At 44.3% G+C, this 19,455-nt stretch overlaps 1 protein-coding gene across 4 annotated transcripts in view; it reads right to left on the bottom strand.

Annotated features, from left to right (window-relative positions):
- The window catches only part of ttn.2 (titin, tandem duplicate 2), a 235,068-nt gene that overhangs the window by 103,944 nt on the left and 111,669 nt on the right, over positions 1–19,455 (bottom strand). For all 4 annotated transcript variants that reach the window (XM_074657997.1, XM_074658000.1, XM_074657999.1 and 1 more), the window contains 20 exons: positions 16,250–16,321; positions 15,931–16,044; positions 15,736–15,834; positions 15,215–15,259; positions 12,642–14,231; positions 11,967–12,017; positions 10,837–11,232; positions 10,390–10,668; positions 9,779–10,048; positions 9,551–9,690; positions 8,708–8,834; positions 6,353–6,619; positions 5,996–6,262; positions 5,463–5,726; positions 3,379–3,518; positions 3,058–3,184; positions 2,540–2,806; positions 2,113–2,379; positions 1,680–1,946; positions 54–193 (listed from right to left, as the gene is read on the bottom strand). In XM_074657997.1, coding sequence (XP_074514098.1) covers positions 54–193; positions 1,680–1,946; positions 2,113–2,379; positions 2,540–2,806; positions 3,058–3,184; positions 3,379–3,518; positions 5,463–5,726; positions 5,996–6,262; positions 6,353–6,619; positions 8,708–8,834; positions 9,551–9,690; positions 9,779–10,048; positions 10,390–10,668; positions 10,837–11,232; positions 11,967–12,017; positions 12,642–14,231; positions 15,215–15,259; positions 15,736–15,834; positions 15,931–16,044; positions 16,250–16,321 — 5,189 coding nt within the window. The remainder of the gene's footprint in view (positions 1–53; positions 194–1,679; positions 1,947–2,112; positions 2,380–2,539; positions 2,807–3,057; positions 3,185–3,378; positions 3,519–5,462; positions 5,727–5,995; positions 6,263–6,352; positions 6,620–8,707; positions 8,835–9,550; positions 9,691–9,778; positions 10,049–10,389; positions 10,669–10,836; positions 11,233–11,966; positions 12,018–12,641; positions 14,232–15,214; positions 15,260–15,735; positions 15,835–15,930; positions 16,045–16,249; positions 16,322–19,455) is intronic.

The following is a 19,455-nucleotide window of genomic DNA, read 5'->3' on the forward strand; positions in this document are numbered from 1 at the left end:
GTCAGGCTGTCAAAGTTATAAATAAAACCCCTCTACAGGTGTGTTCATGTTACCGGAGACGGGTGGAGCATCTCTCCCTTCAGCTTCCAGGTGGCGTGGAGGTCCTCCTCCGAGATCTCCGTCTCAAACTTGGCCGTCTCCGTCTCGGTGATCTCCACGCTGTACAGCGGGCGGACCACCTTGATGTCGCGCTCTGCAGGGAGGGTTAAAGAGACGTTAGAGACAAACCAGACAAGAGGGGGGGGGGGCACCAGAACATCTGGAGGAGACGGGCTCAGGGTGGAGGACACAGTCAGAGACAGTCAGTGGAGGACACAGTGAGGACATGATGGACATGATGGATGCGCAGCCGACGCTCTCATTCAGAGCGACTTACAGTTTGAGCAGAAGCAGCAGATGTGGATGATCAATAACATATAAAACATCTGAAATCTGTCAACATAACATATTATAAAGCAACGGAGGACATTTATGAATTATTTTAGTCAGATCCGTCCCGCTAGAAGGGATCAATAATAATATTAATAATGAAATTAAAAAAATATTTTTTAATTAATACTAAATAATATATATAATCATTGTTAATAAATTAATAATAATAATATATTAATATCACTGAAATAATAAAAAAATTTAATTAAAATAAAACTGCTTACAAAAACTTAAAATGTATAAACATGTGATTAAAACACCTATAGAAATAGTTTATATTCATTAAAATTGTATATAAAGTTCCTATTTCTATTTCAATTATCATAATTTTGCCTAAAATTAAGTGTATTTAAAATTTTGAATTTTTTGTAATTGAAAATGTACACATCTTGCTCTGGAAAAATGGTTGAAATAAAATTCATAAAATATAATAATGACGAAAAATAAAAATGAAAAACATATAAATTATAATAAAAAATATATAAAAATAATATAATATATAAATATTCAAGGTGAATAAAATACAAATAAATAAAGGTGTGATGATCAAGACTTATTTACATAGTTTTTAATTCCTGTGCATTAAAATGTGGTCTTCTTGGGTTTTAATTAATTTAGATTTTTTTAATTATAATTTTGCCACAAAATTATGTGTTTTTTAAGTTTTCAATTTTTGTTATTGCAAATTAGCTACCTTGTCCTGGAAAAATGGTTGAAATTAAATAAATACAATTATATATAAAATTCAATAAAAAAAAAATGTAAAAAAGAATATTAATATAAATTTAACTAAAAATAATAATATAATATATAAATATAAAATACAAATATTCATAATGAAAAAAATATAAATAAATAAAATAATATATAAAATATAATAAAATAAAATAAACAATTTATAAATAATAATATAAATAATATATAAATAATAAAATATTCATAATGAAATAAAATGTAAATAAATACTAAATGTACATGAATATATTATAGGTTGTATATGAATGCTGATATGGACGTCTGAGTGAAGAGACATTCACATGTTCATATCTCCGTTGTGTCTTCAGAGTCCATATCAGAGTGTTCATGTACAGTTCTAATAAACAGTTCTAATAAACAGAGAGGATGACAACAGGACACGGTGATGGAGATGGCGAGGTATCGGTGAGCGGCGGTGGGCGGGGCCTGACTCTGCAGTCCTGACCGGGGTCTGGGAGGGGGGGCGTTGTCGTCGCCGCCGCAGGTATTACCTTCGATGTTCAGGTCGGCCGTGGTTTTGTCGGTGCCGCAGTCGCAGGTGTACGCTCCCGTGCTGCTCTTCGCCGTCTTCCTGATCACCAGCGTGCGCCTCCTGCCATCCGATTGGACGAGAATGTTCTTGGATGGGAAAATTTCGTTACCGTCTTTGAACCACTTCACCTCGCCGGCGGCCTTGCTCAGCTCGCAGGACAGAACCACCTCGTCTTTCTCGACGGCGGTGTAGTTCTGCAGCCTGGCAGTGAAGTACAGGTCGCCCTCTGCAGGAAGACACACGACAGAAACCATGACGACCAGCTACAGAACAACAGAACCAGTAACGAGCAGCGACAGAACAACAGAACCAGTAACGACCAGCTACAGAAAAACAACAGGAAGTAGAGGCAGACAACACTAAAGAGGTCTCCGGTCTGGTCTCGTACTGACCGAGCACGGTGAGCATGGCCTCGCAGGTCTTGCTCATGGCCTCCACTTTGATCATGGAGGTGTCGTCGATGGTGACCTCCTTGAAGGCCAGCGTGTGTACCTTCCCGTCCTCCGTCATGTGCACCACCTTGCTGGGGTGCAGACGGACGTCGTTCTTGTACCAGACCACCGGGATCTTATCGTGAGAGAGTTCCACGCTGAACTCGGCGGTTTCACGCTCCTTCACGGTCACGTCTTTAATGGGCCTGATAAACTCAAGACGAATACCTGACGAACACAAATTACATATATATACACATTTATATATATAAATATACATTTATATATACATTTATATATATATAGAGGGAATTAAAACATACAGATCAGAAAGGGGATGATGGTGCCGAATATATTCACATCCCACCATCCCGACCGAAGTCTTTACCTTTAATAATCAACTTCCCAGACGTCCTTTTATCTTCAGCTTCAAACATGTACTTGGCTTCATCTTCGTATCTGGCAGATTTCACAATAAGAGTGTGTCTCTTTCCCTCCACCAGGAGCTCAAACTTGTCGTCGTTCGACAGCTCCTGAGATCCCTTCAGCCAACGGAAGCTTTTGGGCTCTCTAGAAATTTCCAGCTCAAACTTGGCCTCGTCCTTTTCATACACGTGTACGTCGGCCAGAGGCGTAATGAACGAGACTGGGAGCTCTGTTGGGTTCAGACACATTCAGTTAACATCCAGGCTCACGTATAAAGACTTCGGATCAGTCTTAAGAGTCCCAAAAGAAAAACTCAACAAAGAAGTTCTTGGTATAAACAATATAATAGCATTTACTACGAGCGTGTAAATCACTATTACATCGGATTAGTTCTGACCCGAAGACGACAAGAAGAACGTTAAGATTTAAAAGTGCTCAAGAAAAAAACCTTGTTAAGACAAGAAGGTAGTGAACGCTCACCCTTCACTTTCAGGTTAGCGGAACACTTGGCGTTGGCGGCGGTAAACACCAACTCGCCCGTTTGAGGCACTTTGCAGTTATACAAGACCAGAGTGTGTTTGGCGCCGTCCTCCACGATCTCCACGTCCTGCAGACGACCGACAAAACTTTCAGTAAAGAACATGAGGACTCAAAGAAAAGTGATCCGAGGTCAATTCACTTTCATTTGTTATCAGGAAACATTCGTCTCAACAGGACGTCCGAGTTTAATCAGAATGAAAGTGAATGGAACCACCGGGAGGAGGGAGAACATCTGCTGAGATGAATCTTAAAGAGACGTACGGCGGACGGACTGAGGACTTCTCCGTTCAGTTTCCATTGGCCGTGGACGTCGTCCTCACTGAGCTCGACCTCAAATCGAGCGGTCTCTCCCTCAAACACCTCAATGCCGTACACCGGCCGAACCACCTTGATTTGGCGAGCTGGCGTTTAAGAGAAGGGGACAAAATTCTCACTGAAGAAGTTCAAGAGATTTAAATATTCAAACAAACACAAACATTAGACAAATACTTAGACAGCAGACACGGTACAGAAGGTCCCGTAGAGAAACCTCCTTTATTGTGCAGCCGGTTTGAAGGAACATAAACAACCAAAGGGCTCCAACGGTGGCCGTTAAAGTACTTCGGTGATCCGGTCAATGTTGGTGCTGAAGGTAGACGGCTACAACACCAGGTCAATTCATCGGGATCAGGGCTGACAAAGTTAACACGATAACGCAAATTTGTTTTAACGTCACTAATTTCTTTAACGCAACTTGTGATTTTTAGGTTATGGCATGTTGGAAGTTAGCACCAGCCTCCAATCAAAAGCTGGTAAAATATGCAAGTGGCTGCTAGATATGCTTCACTTTCCAGCCCATAAAAACAATGGTAATCTATTGAGTGTCTGGTAGATTTTGGCATCCACCAAAATCCACACAAAAACATTCCATTACCAAACATGTATAACCATAGCAACCATAAATTTACAATAATATTAATAAACAACAGAGCCAATAGAGTCAGACTGCTCGACAAATGACTTGGAACTGCATTAACATATTAATATTATCGCATTTTGAGGAACATTATCGTAGGCAAGCCACAACCACGAGAACAAATATGTGTAAATGTGTAATTTTTAGGGCTGTCAAAGTTTACGCGACAATAACGCAAATTTGTTTTAAAGCTAGAGCGAAGATACCGGCATCATATGAAACTCACTTGTGATTGTGATACAACTTGTGATTTTTCGGTTGTAGCGGTTTAGTTTAATCTATAATAATACATCATTTATTAGTGGATTAGATTTTGTTTTATTAATCTGTAAAGTGACTGACAGTATTAAATAAATGTAGTGTGGTGGACTCAAGTAAAGTGTAAGTACCCTTAAGTTGTACTGAAGTACAGTACTTTAGTGAATGTACTTTCCACCACTGGTAATAGTAATGTGTAGCAGTTAAAGTATTATTAACATTATATTATATTAATTTACTTTATATATTGTACTTTTGTTCTTTTTCTGACGAGACACTCCAGACAAAAACATTTTTTTTTTTACTGGTCAATTTAGAGATTTTGTGTGATTCTGCTTCCATAACGCGTCTTCTGTCAGACTAGTGGAAAGAAAACATTTATTTTACTACTTTGTCTATTTGTGTCTGTAGATTTCTCTTAAATTCACCAACAGATAGCATTAGATAATGCCTCATTTACATATTTAAACTAGGGCTGTCAAAGTTAATTTGTTTCAACGCCACTAATTTCTTTAACGCATTAACGCCACCGATAGTCATGAGCTCAGTTTTAGAGCTAGAGTGAAGATCCTGGTATCATATGAAACTATAGAACCTGATGAATCCATCGGTACCAACCATGTCATACTAGCTTGTCATTAAGGAGGTTAAATAACGCTCCTAACTTACGTGAAATTTTGGCGAGGAAAAATTTGAAAAAAGTTTGAACAGATAAAAAAAATTGCGATTAATTTGCGATTAAAAAGAACCTTCCGAGGAGCCATTTGGTTGTATGTGGACCTATCAGATTATTGAGGTGCCACAGTTCTTCAAAATGCACTGAAGAACAATAAAGGGGTTTGTTTCTTCAAAGAGGGGATCATGAAGACCCTCTGAAGATCTTCAAGAGCACACAAAGAGACAAACAAAACCAGAACGAAAGACACAAGTGACGGTGGAAGAACACTACAAGAGACGACTGATATCCCCAAGTTGGAGACCTTTGACTCCTGTAGTGTCCTTCCACCATGTTCGGCGTGGCGGAGTGATGAGAGACACCACATACAGGTGATGATGGTGGGAGTTAAGAGGTGATGAGATGGGGCTTGTGGTGTGGTTAGGAGGCGGAGCAGGTGAAGAACTTTGTTTTTACCTTCAATGTGAAGCGTTGCCATCGTCTTGTCTGTCCCGCAGTCACATACGTACTGTCCTTTGTCTTTGTCCCCAGCTGTCTTGATGACAAGGGCTCTGCGTTTGCCCTCGGCCTTAATGGCCACCACTTTAGAGGGCTTGATCTCAGCCTCGTTGTGGTACCACATGACATCCACGTCTTTGCTGAGCTCGCAATCTAGAACCACCTGGTCTTTCTCCACCGCGGTATAGTCCTGCAGCTTAACTGTGAAGTACGCATCGCCCTCTGGAAGGGGGGAAATGTTTGGGTGACTCTCCAAGGCACACATACAACACATATACAGCACATGTACAAACCATGTATATGGTCCAAGACAGTCAAACAAGACGAGGAACACAAATGGACGACATACGACTCAGAAGAACAGCGTGTTACAAACAGACAATGAGGTTGTTTTGTGGACGTGTACAGAGACAAACATGGACACACTGTACAAATATCTGTGGGGATGAAGAAGACAGACTGGAAGAAGACAGCGGTTATTCTGGGTTTACCTATGACCGTCAGGTTGGCCATGGAAGGAATTCCTTTGGCCTCAGCCTTAATTTGGCAAGTATCATCCAGAGTCACTTCCTTCATCTCGAGCACGTGTTTCTTTCCGTCCACGCGAGTGACCACCGTTCTGCTCGGGTGGATCTTAACGTCATTCTTGTACCAGGTAACGGGGATGTTCTCGTGAGAGAGCTCCAGCTCGAAAAGAGCCGTATTGCCTTCCTTCACAGTTTGGTCCTTTATCGGTGAGATAAGTTTGAGCCTGATACCTTAAAGCATATTCATATGAGTTAGTTTGGAAGAGGAGGCAACCAACTCAATGAATGAAGTCAGAATCGTAAAGCTCTTCCAGCACTTACCCTCCACCGTGAGTCTCGCTGTGGAAGTTTTGCCCAAAACCGCAATTGTATATTCGTCCTCGTCATCAAACTCACAGCAGTTTATGATCAGCATATGCTTCTTTCCATCATCGATGATGTCATACTTTTGGTCTGGGGTGATGACATCAGCATCTCTATACCACATGACCTTAGAGACATCCTTCGTGATGGTGCATTCAAACTTAGCCTGTTTCTTTTCAGGCACAGAAACGTCCTTCAGCGGGACAACAAAGTCCATCTCGATTTCTGGGTTAAAAGGTGACATACAGGTACAGAACATGAAGAACACAACAAAACACAGCAACAGAACAGCCAGTGGTCAGTTTACCGTGTACACCCTGGTCTGCAGTACTGGCTGGTACCCCTCTATGGGTCTACAAGTTTATGGACTCCTACCAACGGGATATCAGAGGTATTTGCTAGACTGGGTCCAAACTGAGTATATGTCTGTGATTTTGTGGCTAAATTGTTCAACTAATAGTCAGTGGTCATGTCTATAATGTTAAATCCAGCGGTACATGTCCACCAGGTCCAGCAAGGACACTAGGGGTCGTACTGCTCCACTCAACTGTCCATTCATTCTTGCTGGTTCTTCATGAAACATTCAGCAAAAGTTTCGTCATTGTTGAAGGACCAGTCCAGCATCTTGGAGAAGGACCAGTCCAGCATCTTGGAGAAGGACCAGTCCAGCATCTTGGAGAAGGACCAGTCCAGCATCTTGGGGAAGGACCAGTCCAGCATCTTGGGGAAGGACCAGTCCACCATTTTGGGGAAGGACCAGTCCACCATCTTGGGGAAGGACCAGTCCACCATCTGGGGGAAGGACCAGTCCACCATTTTGGGGAAGGACCAGTCCATCATCTTGGAGAAGGACCAGTCCAGCATCTTGGGGAAGGACCAGTCCAGCATCTTGGGGAAGGACCAGTCCAGCATCTTGGGGAAGGACCAGTCCACCATCTTGGAGAAGGACCAGTCCAGCATCTTGGGGAAGGACCAGTCCACTATTTTCAGGAAGGACCAGTCCACCCTTTTGGGGAAGGACCAGTCCACCATCTTGGGGAAGGACCAGTGCACCATTTTGGGGAAGGACCAGTCCACCATCTTGGGGAAGGACCAGTCCACCATCTGGGGGAAGGACCAGTCCACCATTTTGGGGAAGGACCAGTCCATCATCTTGGGGAAGGACCAGTCCACCATCTGGGGGAAGGACCAGTCCACCATTTTGGGGAAGGACCGGTCCACCATCTTGGGGAAGGACCAGTCCATCATCTTGGGGAAGGACCAGTCCACCATCTTGGGGCAGGACCAGTCCACCATCTTGGGGAAGGACCAGTCCACCATCTTAGAGAAGGACCAGTCCAGCATCTTGGGGAAGGACCAGTCCACCATCTTGGGGAAGGACCAGTCCAGCATCTTAGAGAAGGACCAGTCCACCATCTTGGGGAAGGACCAGTCCGGCATCTTTGGGAAGGACCAGTCCAGCATCTTGGGGAAGGACCAGTCCACCATCTTGGGGAAGGACCAGTCCAGCATCTTAGAGAAGGACCAGTCCACCATCTTGGGGAAGGACCAGTCCAGCATCTTGGGGAAGGACCAGTCCACCATCTTGGGGAAGGACCAGTCCATCATCTTGGGGAAGGACCAGTCCACCATCTTGGGGAAGGACCAGTTCATCATCTTACTCGTTATTTTAACCCTGACCACGATCTCTTTGTAAACCTAACCAAGCTGTGTTTCTGGACATTTGTAGGAAAACAAACAAAAAATGAGGAATGACTTTTAGATAGATATCATACGAACCGTTGTTTGAAGATACGTTCACCAGTTACCTCGTTTTTATGACCGTCGGACAAAATCAACCGACTGCTTTTTGATTTCATTTTTATTAACTCCATAAACTTTGCTGAATTTAAGTGATTGACCCATTCCGTGTTGGTTTAACTAATAAACTGGCCACTGAACGTAGATTTAACATACAACATTTAACCACAGACGATACAAACATACTGTAGAGTCCAATCTGACGGAACAACAGACAGGTTTTCTGTTTAAAAAGACAACAAATAGAACAACAGAGACAGGACGCCACTTCCACCAGTGGAAGTCGTCGGGATCCCATCGCTCCTCGTCGTCCCGGTAACCATAAAGTCTCAATGAATGGTGCAAATAATGAATTTGACTCGTCAACCTTATTAAATAAAGATCTAAGGTCCGCTCTCACGTGCCCATAAAGCTTTATTTTATTGCCCACGGACCTTATGCCTTTATTTTTTACAGCTAATATCCTGAAATCACGACACATTTGTGATCCCGATCCCGGATACCAGGTCTTACCTTTGACGTTGAGCATGGCGCTGGTTATGGCGTTAAGAGCCTGGTAGGACACTTCTCCGGCCTGATCCAACTGGCAGTTTTTCAGAGTGAGTCTACGCAGGCCACCCTCCATTTGGATGTCGCACATCTGGTGAACACATTACAGTACATTTATATATAGAAAAAAATAGTGAACAGGAGTAGAAATACATGCGTTAAGAATAGGGATGAACCGATACCATTTTTTTCAGACCGAGTACAAGTACTTACATTTGGGTACTCTCCGATACCGAGTACCGATACGAGTCTCTGTGTCTAAAGACCCTTGTTAACAGCCAGCTGGAGGGTGTGAGCGACACACGGCAGGCTGGGGAGTCCCGCATACAAGGCAGTGCGCCGCCACCTCTTCTAGGTCGGCTTGGAAAGGCTCGGGGGGAAGGTGCTTCCCGGGGCCGTGGACAAAGTGTCACCGGGGCAGACTGTCCTCGTAAAAGGTGCCAGGGGTCTGCGCCGATGTCGGCAACCCACCCGACCCGTCTGGAAACACGGACAAAGTAATCTAACGCACGCGCGAGTCAGAGGTTGCAAGCAAAACCACGTGGTGCAATGAAAGTGAGGGCCGGCGCGCGCCGGCTGAGGTGGCGTCCCGGCCCAGCGGGGTCGGGCACACCACCGGCTCGTTTCGCCCGCACCGTCGAGGAGGTGGAACGTGAGCGCGTACGATAAGGCCCGAAAGACGCTGACTTTAACGTCACGTTGCCGTAAAATGGTATCGGTGCCGTTTACATAAGCATAGTATCGGACCCGATACTAGTATCGGTATCGGCGCATCCCTAGTTAAGAATAATTTTCATCATGTCCTACCGGGGATCTGGTCAAAACCTCTCCTTTCAGCTTCCATTCTCCAGGAACGTCCTCCTCAGAGATCTCCGTCTCAAACATGGCGTCTTCCTTCTCAATGACCTCAACGCTGGCCAGGGGCTTCAGGATCTCAGCCTCCCGCTCTGAGAAACAGATTACATCAGTACTCAGAAATATCACCAAATGATAGAAAGTATTAGAGAGAAGTTAAAGGAAGGTAGATGGAGAAACCTCCTAGCGTTAGCTTGGCGGTGTAGACGCGTCCTTCCACCTCCATGGCGTATTCTGCTACATCCTCGGGCTGACAGTTCTTGATGATGAGCGTCAGCTGATTTCCGTCCTGCATCATCTCGACCTTGTCAGAAGGAGTAACCTCTTCCTCTCCTTTCAGCCACTTCCAGTTGGGAGTGTCCTTGAAGAGCTCGCATTTAAACGTAGCGGCAGCCTTAGGTTTCACGTGCTGGTCTCTCAGCGGTTTCACAATCCAATCTTTGATGATTTCTGTTGGAGTTAAACATTACTGAGTCAGTGTCCGTCGGATCATTAGAGACACAATGTGCACCATGAAGATACTAAATATTATCAGAGGTGGGACCAAGTCCTTGTTTTATAAGTCACAAGTAATGTCGGGTTCACACTACACGAGAATCCAGCTGATATTGTGTCTGATTCCTCCCGACGATCGCCAGCAAAGCCCTGATTGTTTGATGGCTCTAAAGATCACCTTTTCAGATGTTGCTGTGGTGTGAGGTATGTTAAGAGCTATCTATACCAGCACAAAGTCCTCCTGTAAACACCCGTACTGATGCACGTTACCGTGTTCAACGTTCTGTCTTTCTTACCGATGATTTTGACATTGGTTGTCGTCTTGACGTCCTCCTGGTTGGCCACCTCACACGTGTAGAGGCCGGTATCCTCATCCGTGGTGTTCTGGATGGTCACGGCGTGCTGCAAACCGATGATATTGATCTGGATCTTACCCGCCTTCTTCTTCAGGAGCTCGCCGTTCCTCTTCCAGATCACGTCTCTCTCTTTGTTCAGCTCACAGGTCATATACAGAGGCTGACCCTTCAAAGGCGACGTGTCCTCGTCCAGCTCTTTGATCCACTTCACCGGCAGCTCTGTGACAGCAGGAAAAAACAATCAACTATTGGACATCAGATCATTAGAGGTACGACCTTGAGTCTTCTCCACGCCAAGTATCTTTGAGACACAGAGACTGGGGGAGTTTCCTGGTGATATCTATGAGTTAATAGTTTGACCCCATTGACCTGAGGTGATATAAATACCTTCAACGATGAGCTTGGCTTTACAGGATATCTCCTTGCCGGCGTTCTTGGCGATACAGGTGTATTCTCCGGTGTCCGCCAGCTGGACGTCGATAATGTTCAACTTGCGATCTTTGCCGTCAGACGTGAACTTGTGTTTGGGGTCCTCGCGCAGGTTACTGTCTTCTTTCATCCACGTGGTGATGGCGGTGGAAGGCGACACCTCGCACTCAAACACCGCCGACGAGCCGATGGACTCGGCTTCCTTCAGCACGATGTTCTGGATCTTCTTGATGAACTTCAGGGGGACGGCTTTGAGCTTGAACCCTCCGAAGGGATCCTCTGGTGGCGATGGGCCCTTTCCACCGGGCTTCAGGCCGCGACCCCGGCCTTCTCCAGGGGACGGCGTCTGCTTGGCTAAAACACAACGTGAAGACAATCAGTTAACATTTGAGTTTCAAGAAGGATTCTGCGGCTTCACCACACATCAGACCGGCAACACGCCATCCAGAGTATGACCACGCCCCCTTTAGAGGAGAACCAATCCCGTGTCCCTCATAGATGGTAACAGAGTAAACATCCCCGAAAAACATTAGACAACTATTCGAAAAATATTAGTAAAATATGTACAAAAATTGTGAAAAATATCCAATAAATATCTGTAATAAAAGATATGGAAAAAATCCCAAAACATATGTGAAAAATATTCACTAAAGTATTTGTGAAAAATGTCCGAAAAATTGCCAAAAAAGTTCTTAGTTAAATATGTGAAAAGATTTTGGAAAAGAAATTAGAAAAGTGTCCAAAAAAATATTATAATTTTTTTTTAAATCCATAGACGGTAACAGTAAACAGAAGAAGTTGAAATATGTCTCCAAACTTCTACTTCTTAAGGTATCCTCAACGCTCAGGTAAGATCGCTAAATAATTATTAGACATACGTATAAAACAAACGTTTGTATAACAAGAGGTGAATGCAGACAAACTTGTCAAAATTACATCCAAACATACGTCAGATCACATTGAAGTCTATGAGATCTTCTGTTTTCTGTCCCCCAAAAGGGGGCGTGGCCTTGACTTTTACCCGTATGTGGTGGTCTGATGTAAACAGGAAGTAGAATGTAACTGTGAGGTGTATGAAGACAACTTACGTTTCAGTCCTCTACCTCGACCTCTTGCTGCTTCCTCTGCCGGTTGTCCCTCTGTTCAGAAACAAGTCAAAATGAATGTGCAGCTCACGCTGTGATCACACGTCCTCATACATGAACATGATGTGTAACGCACGGATAGATGAACATGAAGAGATGGTGAATATATGAAACAGCTTAATGAAACACACCGATGAGTAATGTATGATTACAGTGATTTACACCATGAAGACACGGAACAGATACGCAATGATGAAATGAGAACACATGTTGGACTGATGTCGACGGTCGTGTCTAGAAGGGAGCCCGCAAAATTGCAAAATCTGATCTGCAAAAACTCTGGCGAGACTCGCTGCCCGACAACCCGTCCTAACCTTTAACTATTCGAGGTCAACGCCTAAAGATCTCGCGAGAGTTTCCCCAGTTTGCTAGTTCCCTTCTAGCCACTACCGATGGAGACGATATGGACACACAGCGGCAGACATGAGAGGAAGCGATGGACCAGACGCTGACAAACAGAATGATGATTAACGTCAAGACAAGGAAGAGATGGCGTAAACCGCAAGATGTGATGAGGTGAAGACGGTTTAGATGGAGGCATGATGGCGGGGATGGGTAGAGGTTATTCAGGGTTTGTCTCGGCCGTCACCAACCGAGTTGGAGCCGCCACCATCTCACCTCTCCTGGTCACCCCCGGGACCTCCAGAGCACCTTCCTCTCCTTCACCCTCCCAGTCTTCCGAGCCGCCACTGTCCCGGGGAACCAGCTCCCAGCCCCAGACCTCCTCTTCCTCCTCCTGCTCCGTCTCTTCCTCCTCCTCCTCTTCGACCTCCTCCTCCGGCTGGGTGGCGACCTTCCTCATCTGCACGGCTCCCGGAGAGACCTCCTTCACCAGGGGGATCCGGCCTTTTGGCTTCGCCGGTTCCACCGCCGCCGCCTCTGGCGACGGCTTCTTCGGGACCTTTTTGAGAGCCACCGCGTCGACAGAGTCCTTCGGTGAAACCGTTTTAGGAACCTTTTTAAGTCTATCGACACTCAGCTTCTTCTCAACGGGGATCGTCTCCGCTTCTTTTAGCTTCTCAACTTTAGGAGATGGCGTCTTTTTCATCTCAACCTTCTTCAGGTGCTCTAAAGGCTTCAGAGCCACCACTTCTTCTTTCTCCTCTTTAACCTTGGGCGTGACTACCTTCTTCAGCTGCACCGGTTTGGGCTCTTCAGGAACCTTTTCAGGTTTCTTAACCGGCGCCGGAGACACCTTCTTCTCCGCTGGCTTCTTCTCTGGAGCCTCTGGGATCTTCGGTTTTGCTTCTGGCTCTCGTTCTTTTGGTTTTTCCTCTGGACTCGTGCGGCGGCGGCGCAGGTCGTCGGCTGGCGTCCTCTCTTTCTCCTCTGCTGGTTTCTTCTCGGGCTCTGCAGCCTCTTTGGACGGTGTGGAGAAGGGCTTCAGCTTAACGCTCTCCACCTCTTGCTCCTGCGTTGGGATTTTCTTAACCTTGGTGGGTGCTTTGACCTCCTCAGGCTCTTTCTCTGGAGTTTTCTTTTTATCTACCGGCTTTAGCACCTTGACTGGCGGCTCCTTCACCTCCGGAGGAGCTCTCTCGGGTTTCTTGGGCGGTTCTTTGGTTTCCACCTCTCTGGGGATCCTCTCCAGCTTCTGGAAGGGCACAGCGTCCCGGTCTGGCCTCTCTTTCTGGTCTTTCTCCGGCTCCTCAACTGGTTTAACCGGCTTTTCAAACGGTTTTAGTTTGACCGCCTCTGGTTCCGCCTCATCTGAAGGCAGTTTTTTCACTTTCTTCAAGGCTGCACTCGGCGGGGCGAGTTCTTCTTCCTTCGGCGTCTTGGGGGTTTTCTTCAGAGCAATCTTTTCTTCTGGTTTCTCGTCTTTTGGAGTTGGTTTCTGGCGGGTCCATGCGTCTTTAGGAGCTTCTTTCTCTTCCTTTTCTTTAAGCTCCATAATTTCTGGCTTCTTCACCACGTCTGCTTTGTCTCGAGGTTTCCTCTCCTCCGCTTGTCGTCTGGTGGCGACGGACATCTCAACAGCCTCCTCTCTCTGCACCATCTCCTCAACGTTAAAGATCGTGGTCTTGGTGACCGTCAGAAGTTTCAACTCCTCTTCTTTATGGGGGACCGACGGGATCTTCTTCAGTTTGATAATCTCCTGCTCCTCTTCCACTTCCTTTATGACTCGGGTTGTCTTCCTCAAACTGGGAATCTCAAACGTCCCCTCCTCCTCCATCTGAATTTTACCTTTTTTGTGCAGAAGAATTTCTACGGTAGCAAAGGTTTGACATTACTTATTGACACTTAACTGGTGACAAACACAGACTAATCATTTACAAAAAGAGACAATATAGAAATAAAAAAAAAATCCAATTATTTAAATATAAAACTAAAACATGACAACAGTAACAGACGTCGAAGAGGACAGACGACAACAGAAAACATATAGTAGTGTATATAATCTCTGGAGGCAGCGGGACAGGATTGTGGCATCCGAAGCGTTCTGGTTTGTATTCCCAGTAGTATCGACCAATCACGTTTGAGCAGGCTTTGGCTGAATGCAGGTAAACCGTGCGCGTGGAGAGCAAAAGAGGCGGAATGCATTGACCAAAATGCAACCTGGGAACCCACCGGCTATCGTCTGACAATGATTTAGCTTTTTATTGGTTTAAAATGATCTTGTAAACTGGTGAAACAATCCGGTCGTTCAAGTAGTCTCTCAACTCCAACTCCAGTCTCGCATCTCAAGTTGCTAATCGGACTGTAAACAATGAGCAGCACACAGAAAAAAGGAGGTCTTGGCCCGACTATCCGCTGGCTTCACCAGAACCAAACAGCTGCTAGATGGCGCTGCAGTAATCCATAATCCACAGCGCTGCTGTTGGGCGCTGATGTTGCAATGGAACAAACAATTGACTTTCACTTCTTAGCGATATACGTTCTTTGTAAGAACATCAGAAACATAGCCCCGTGCTCCCAGAGGTTTATCCGTCATCAGACAGATAGCAGATGGGTTCCAGGATTGTGTGTATTTACATTTAAAAGTTTTAATTGCTTTTAAGAATTATCTAATAAGCCAATCAGAGCTAATTAGAGGTCAACTCCCAACATCTCTACCTGATGTTATGAAACACAACCATGAACCTGGTGTAGTTTTTAGATTTGGTGGCAGTGTAGCAGAATCAGGAGGTGGTTGCGGTGTACTGTAATGTATGTAGTGAGGTGAAGCGAGAGGTAATCGGTGCTCCTACCTTTCTTGACTCCTCCCGGTGCTTGGACGGGTCCCTTGGTTTCATCTAATACAGAGGAATAGTTCAGAAAGGTGTTAATTAGGACATTTAATCAGTCATGAACAACAATTTCACCGATTTAAAAAAATGGGAAGAGCTTACCAATCACATTCAGAAATAATGAATATTCTACTACAGGACGTTGAGGGTGAAGTTGTGACTGTGTCACGTGATTTAGTGGAATGACGTGAGAAATGGTGTCAGTGAAGACAAAGAGCTGAAATGTGGCATGCTCGCATTGGATTCAAGGTCAATGAATTAATGACCACAACATGAAAAGACCAACAAGGACTGTACTGCTGCTAAAGGTCCTAAGAACCTGGATAACACAGGCTGACAACCCAATCAACCAATGGAAACACACAGTGGGGGTGGGGGGGGGGATTTAGTCAACATTTGCAGTGATGAAATAAGATGTGAAAAAGATGGAAAAGCTCCAACAAAAGAGTACGTTTCAATCTCAGTCCTTCTAATCCCTCTACCTGTTTCAGGAGTTATCTTTTCTACCACGATCATTTTTTCTTCTTCCACAACCTTCTTGGTTGGTTCTTCGGCCTTCAGGACAGGCTTTGGCTTGGTCACTTCAAGTATACAAAAAGAGGGAATAGAAGTAAAGTATCACCAAAAAACACACTTTCTCTCTTTCTAAAAACGCACAGGAACTACTGTCTGGATACCTGGCTTTGCTTCTTCTTGTGGAGTAACTTTCTTCTCCAACTTCTTGGTTTTGTCGGTGACTTCAGGCCTTTTAGCAGCTTCTTGAACTTTGACAGCAGCCTGCGATTTGCTCTCTTCAAGTACAAAAGGTATACAAGGAAGTCAACAGAAAGCTCTACACAAAGAGCTCGACACCAAAGAGAAGCTCATATTCTATGTTTAATAAAGCATTGCGTTTCAAAGATTCAGGTTTGCTCAAGAGTGACATTCTTTTACGAATGCCTTCAGAGAAAAAACACACAAACATAAACACACATGTAAAAGAGAGAAGTAGTGTACCTTCTACAGGAGCAGCTGGCTTTACCAGAGCTTCTTTGACTTGTGGCAGAGATTCCTTCTCCTTCACAGGAACTTTGGAAATGAAATTACAGGACAATGAGAACCTCGACAAGAGTGACGAATCATGCAAAGACAAACAACAACAAAAAGAGAAGGTCCACGATGGAAACATACAAAGTTTAAAGATGGAAGAGATTCCCACAAAACATCTCACCTCGTCGACAGCGAGACATTAACAGACACAACAAACAGGAAATGAAACTGTGGTGGTTTAGATATCAGGTGATAAGAAACCAAGAGAGACCGTCTCTTCGGCGGTTCTTCACAATGAGCAAGAGTACAGTTCGTGCCCAAACAAAATGGGTGATGTGACATGATATCCTCTGGGGATGATGATGACAAAGAGGTATGAAGTCCTTAAAGAGGGTGATAAACGAGGAGGTGCACAACGATGTTTGGTGCTCAGGTGCTCAAAAAACACGTGCTCGGTGACACATAACAGTTTTCCCTCTATACCTCTGGAGGATTCTTGATGTTCTGATATTCCTTCTGGTCCCAAAGATAAAACCCTGGTTTCTATGACGGACTGAAGCCGCCCTCGAGCTTCTCCATCCTCTCTGCTCACGGTTTCAACTTCCTGAGGAGGGGCGTATCGGACGTCTGCTCTCAGACGAGACTTCCCGGTGGCACCTTCTGAAGAGTTAGTAGTCTTTGGTTTGGTTTCATCGGTTACTGGCGATTCTCGGACTCGGGGCTCATGCAAAGGCATCGCATCAGTATCAGCTAACTCTTTGATGGTTTTGTTTTTTCTCATCATTGTTTCTGTCTCACTTTTCTTGGGTTTAACTAATTTCTGTTGTCTTTCCGAAGCATCCTGCCCTTTTGGTGTCGCCTCCAACAGCGACGTAACGGCGGGTTTTCTTTCAACTTGTTCCCGTCTTACTTGGTCCTGACCAGTGATTGTTTTTGGCCTTTCTTCTTCATCTTTAAAGTCTCGTTCAGCTGACATTGTTTTAATTTCATCTTCTGTTGTGATTCTGTCTTTGAGGAGAAGTTCTCTTTTGGTGTATTTTTCTGCCCTGTCGTCTGCTATAACTGATTCTTTAGACGTCGCCTCGGTTGCAGGCGTTAATGCAGCTTTGCCTTTAATGTGTTCAAGCTTTATTTTTGTTCCTTCGGCAGGACTAACTGTGGCTCTTTTATCTTTAACCGTGACTATCTTACTAACAGGATCAGATTTAGTCTGTTTTAGAAACTCTGTTTGAGCATCTCCAACAGTTCTGGGGTATTTGTCTGAAACATCTTGGCCGAGCGGTACTCCCTTAGCGGTGGACTCTGCTCTGGTTGTTTCTACCGGAGTAACTTTGGAAGTCTTGTCACCAAGTATTTCAACCTTTGATTTGCTTTCTTGTACTTTAAACTCTTCAGTTTGATCTAGCTTTGTGGCTCCGTCTGTCTTTAAAGAAATATCCTCTGCCTCCATTTTTCTTGAGGTAACGTCTTTTACGAGATCGTAAGGGGAAATGTACCTTTGCGGAGTATCTAATATAACATCTTGTTCTTTCACAATTAGTGGTTTTTCATATGCAACACCCAGTACGGGTGTCCTTGAGGCTTTTCTTTCTATTTGTTCCTGTTTTGTTTCTACATTCGGAGTAACGCTGAGAAAAACGTCTTTAACGGTGTCTGTTTTAGACTGAATGCCTTCAACTGTAACCTCTCCTCGGTCTTTCAGAGAGTCTGGTTTCTTTGTACGATCACATCTAACTTCCTCATGTCTTGTTGGAAGGTCTCGAACAACTCCCTCAGTTTTAGCATCTTCTCCTACCGATGTTTCTGGAGTCTTTTGGGGAGTAACAGCCGACACTTCTGCCTTTTGTTTCTGTTTTGTTGGTGTTGGTATTGTCTCGTCAACAAATGCAGTTTTAAATTGACTTGTGTCTTCTTTTAACTGAGTATCTTTATCTGTAATCTCTCGTTCAGCTAAAACGGTCTCTGGACTTCGTGAATGTCTTACAAGAGAAACCTCAGCGGATTCATAAACGTCCTCTTTCCTTGATGCAACGTCTTTAACAAGCTTGTCAGGTATGATCAATCTTTGGAGGGTGTCTGATTTAACATCTCCTTCTTTAACGATGAGATGTTTTTCAGATGCAACCTCCATCACAGGTGCAACTGAAACTGTTTTTTCCACTTTTGTTTCCATTACTTCGATTGGAGCAACACTACCGTATTCATCTTTAACTCTAACGGTGTTGGGCTGCACTTCTCCTAGGGAAAACTTCTGTCCTTTCTCTTTCAGGGATTTAGATTTCTTTGACTGAATGTCTTCAAACCCTGTGTCAGTTACCTCCGTCAGAGAAGTGGCCTTTCTTTCAATTTGTTCCTGTCTTATAGGCAATTCCTCTCTAACGGCAGAAACCGTCTCTATCTGAGCTTCAACTAGGTCTACTTTTGACATGACTTGTTCAACTCTAGTGTCTTTCTTGTCCCTTAGAGTCTCCTTTGTCTTTAGAGAAACGTCATCTGACTCAAAAACATCCTCTTTTCTTGACGCAATGTCTTTAACGGGCTCGTCAGGTGTGATAAACCTTTGGAGGGTGTCTAATTTAACATCTCCTTCTGACACTATCAGAGACCTTTCAGATGCAACGTCCATCACAGATGCCACTGAAAACTTTCTTTCCACTTGTTCCTGTTTAGTTTCTGTTCCTTTCAATGGAGTAACACTACCGTATTCATCTTTAACTACGACTGTCTTGGACTGCACTTCCTCAAGGGAAGTTTTTGTACCTTTGCCCAATCTTTGGCCTTTCTCTTTTAGGGGTTTCTTTGTCTGGACATCTTCAATACTAATATCAAACTTCAGCCCTTCTTCTGTTTTAGTTGCGTCTTTCTCTTTCGTCTTGAACGCATCTTTTTCCATCGGTACGTCTGTTTTTGTTTCCTCCATTACAGGAGAAACTGCTGTCTTTGTTTCTATTTTTGTCGTCTGTCTGGTTTTGTCCATTACTAGAAGTTTTTCTGGTTTAGCTGCACCTGAAACCTTTCCTTTAACTTCAGATTTGTCTGGTTTATCTTTAACTTCCTTAGTTTTGGCTTGTTCAACTGTAATATGTTTGGAGGTATCTGATAAAGCATCTCCTTCTTTTACTATCTGAGGTTTTTCTGATGCAACCTCCATCGCAGCTGCTTCTGAAAACTTT

Source organism: Sebastes fasciatus, chromosome 14 (assembly GCF_043250625.1).
Source record: "Sebastes fasciatus isolate fSebFas1 chromosome 14, fSebFas1.pri, whole genome shotgun sequence".
In the NCBI taxonomy this organism is placed as follows: domain Eukaryota; kingdom Metazoa; phylum Chordata; class Actinopteri; order Perciformes; family Sebastidae; genus Sebastes; species Sebastes fasciatus.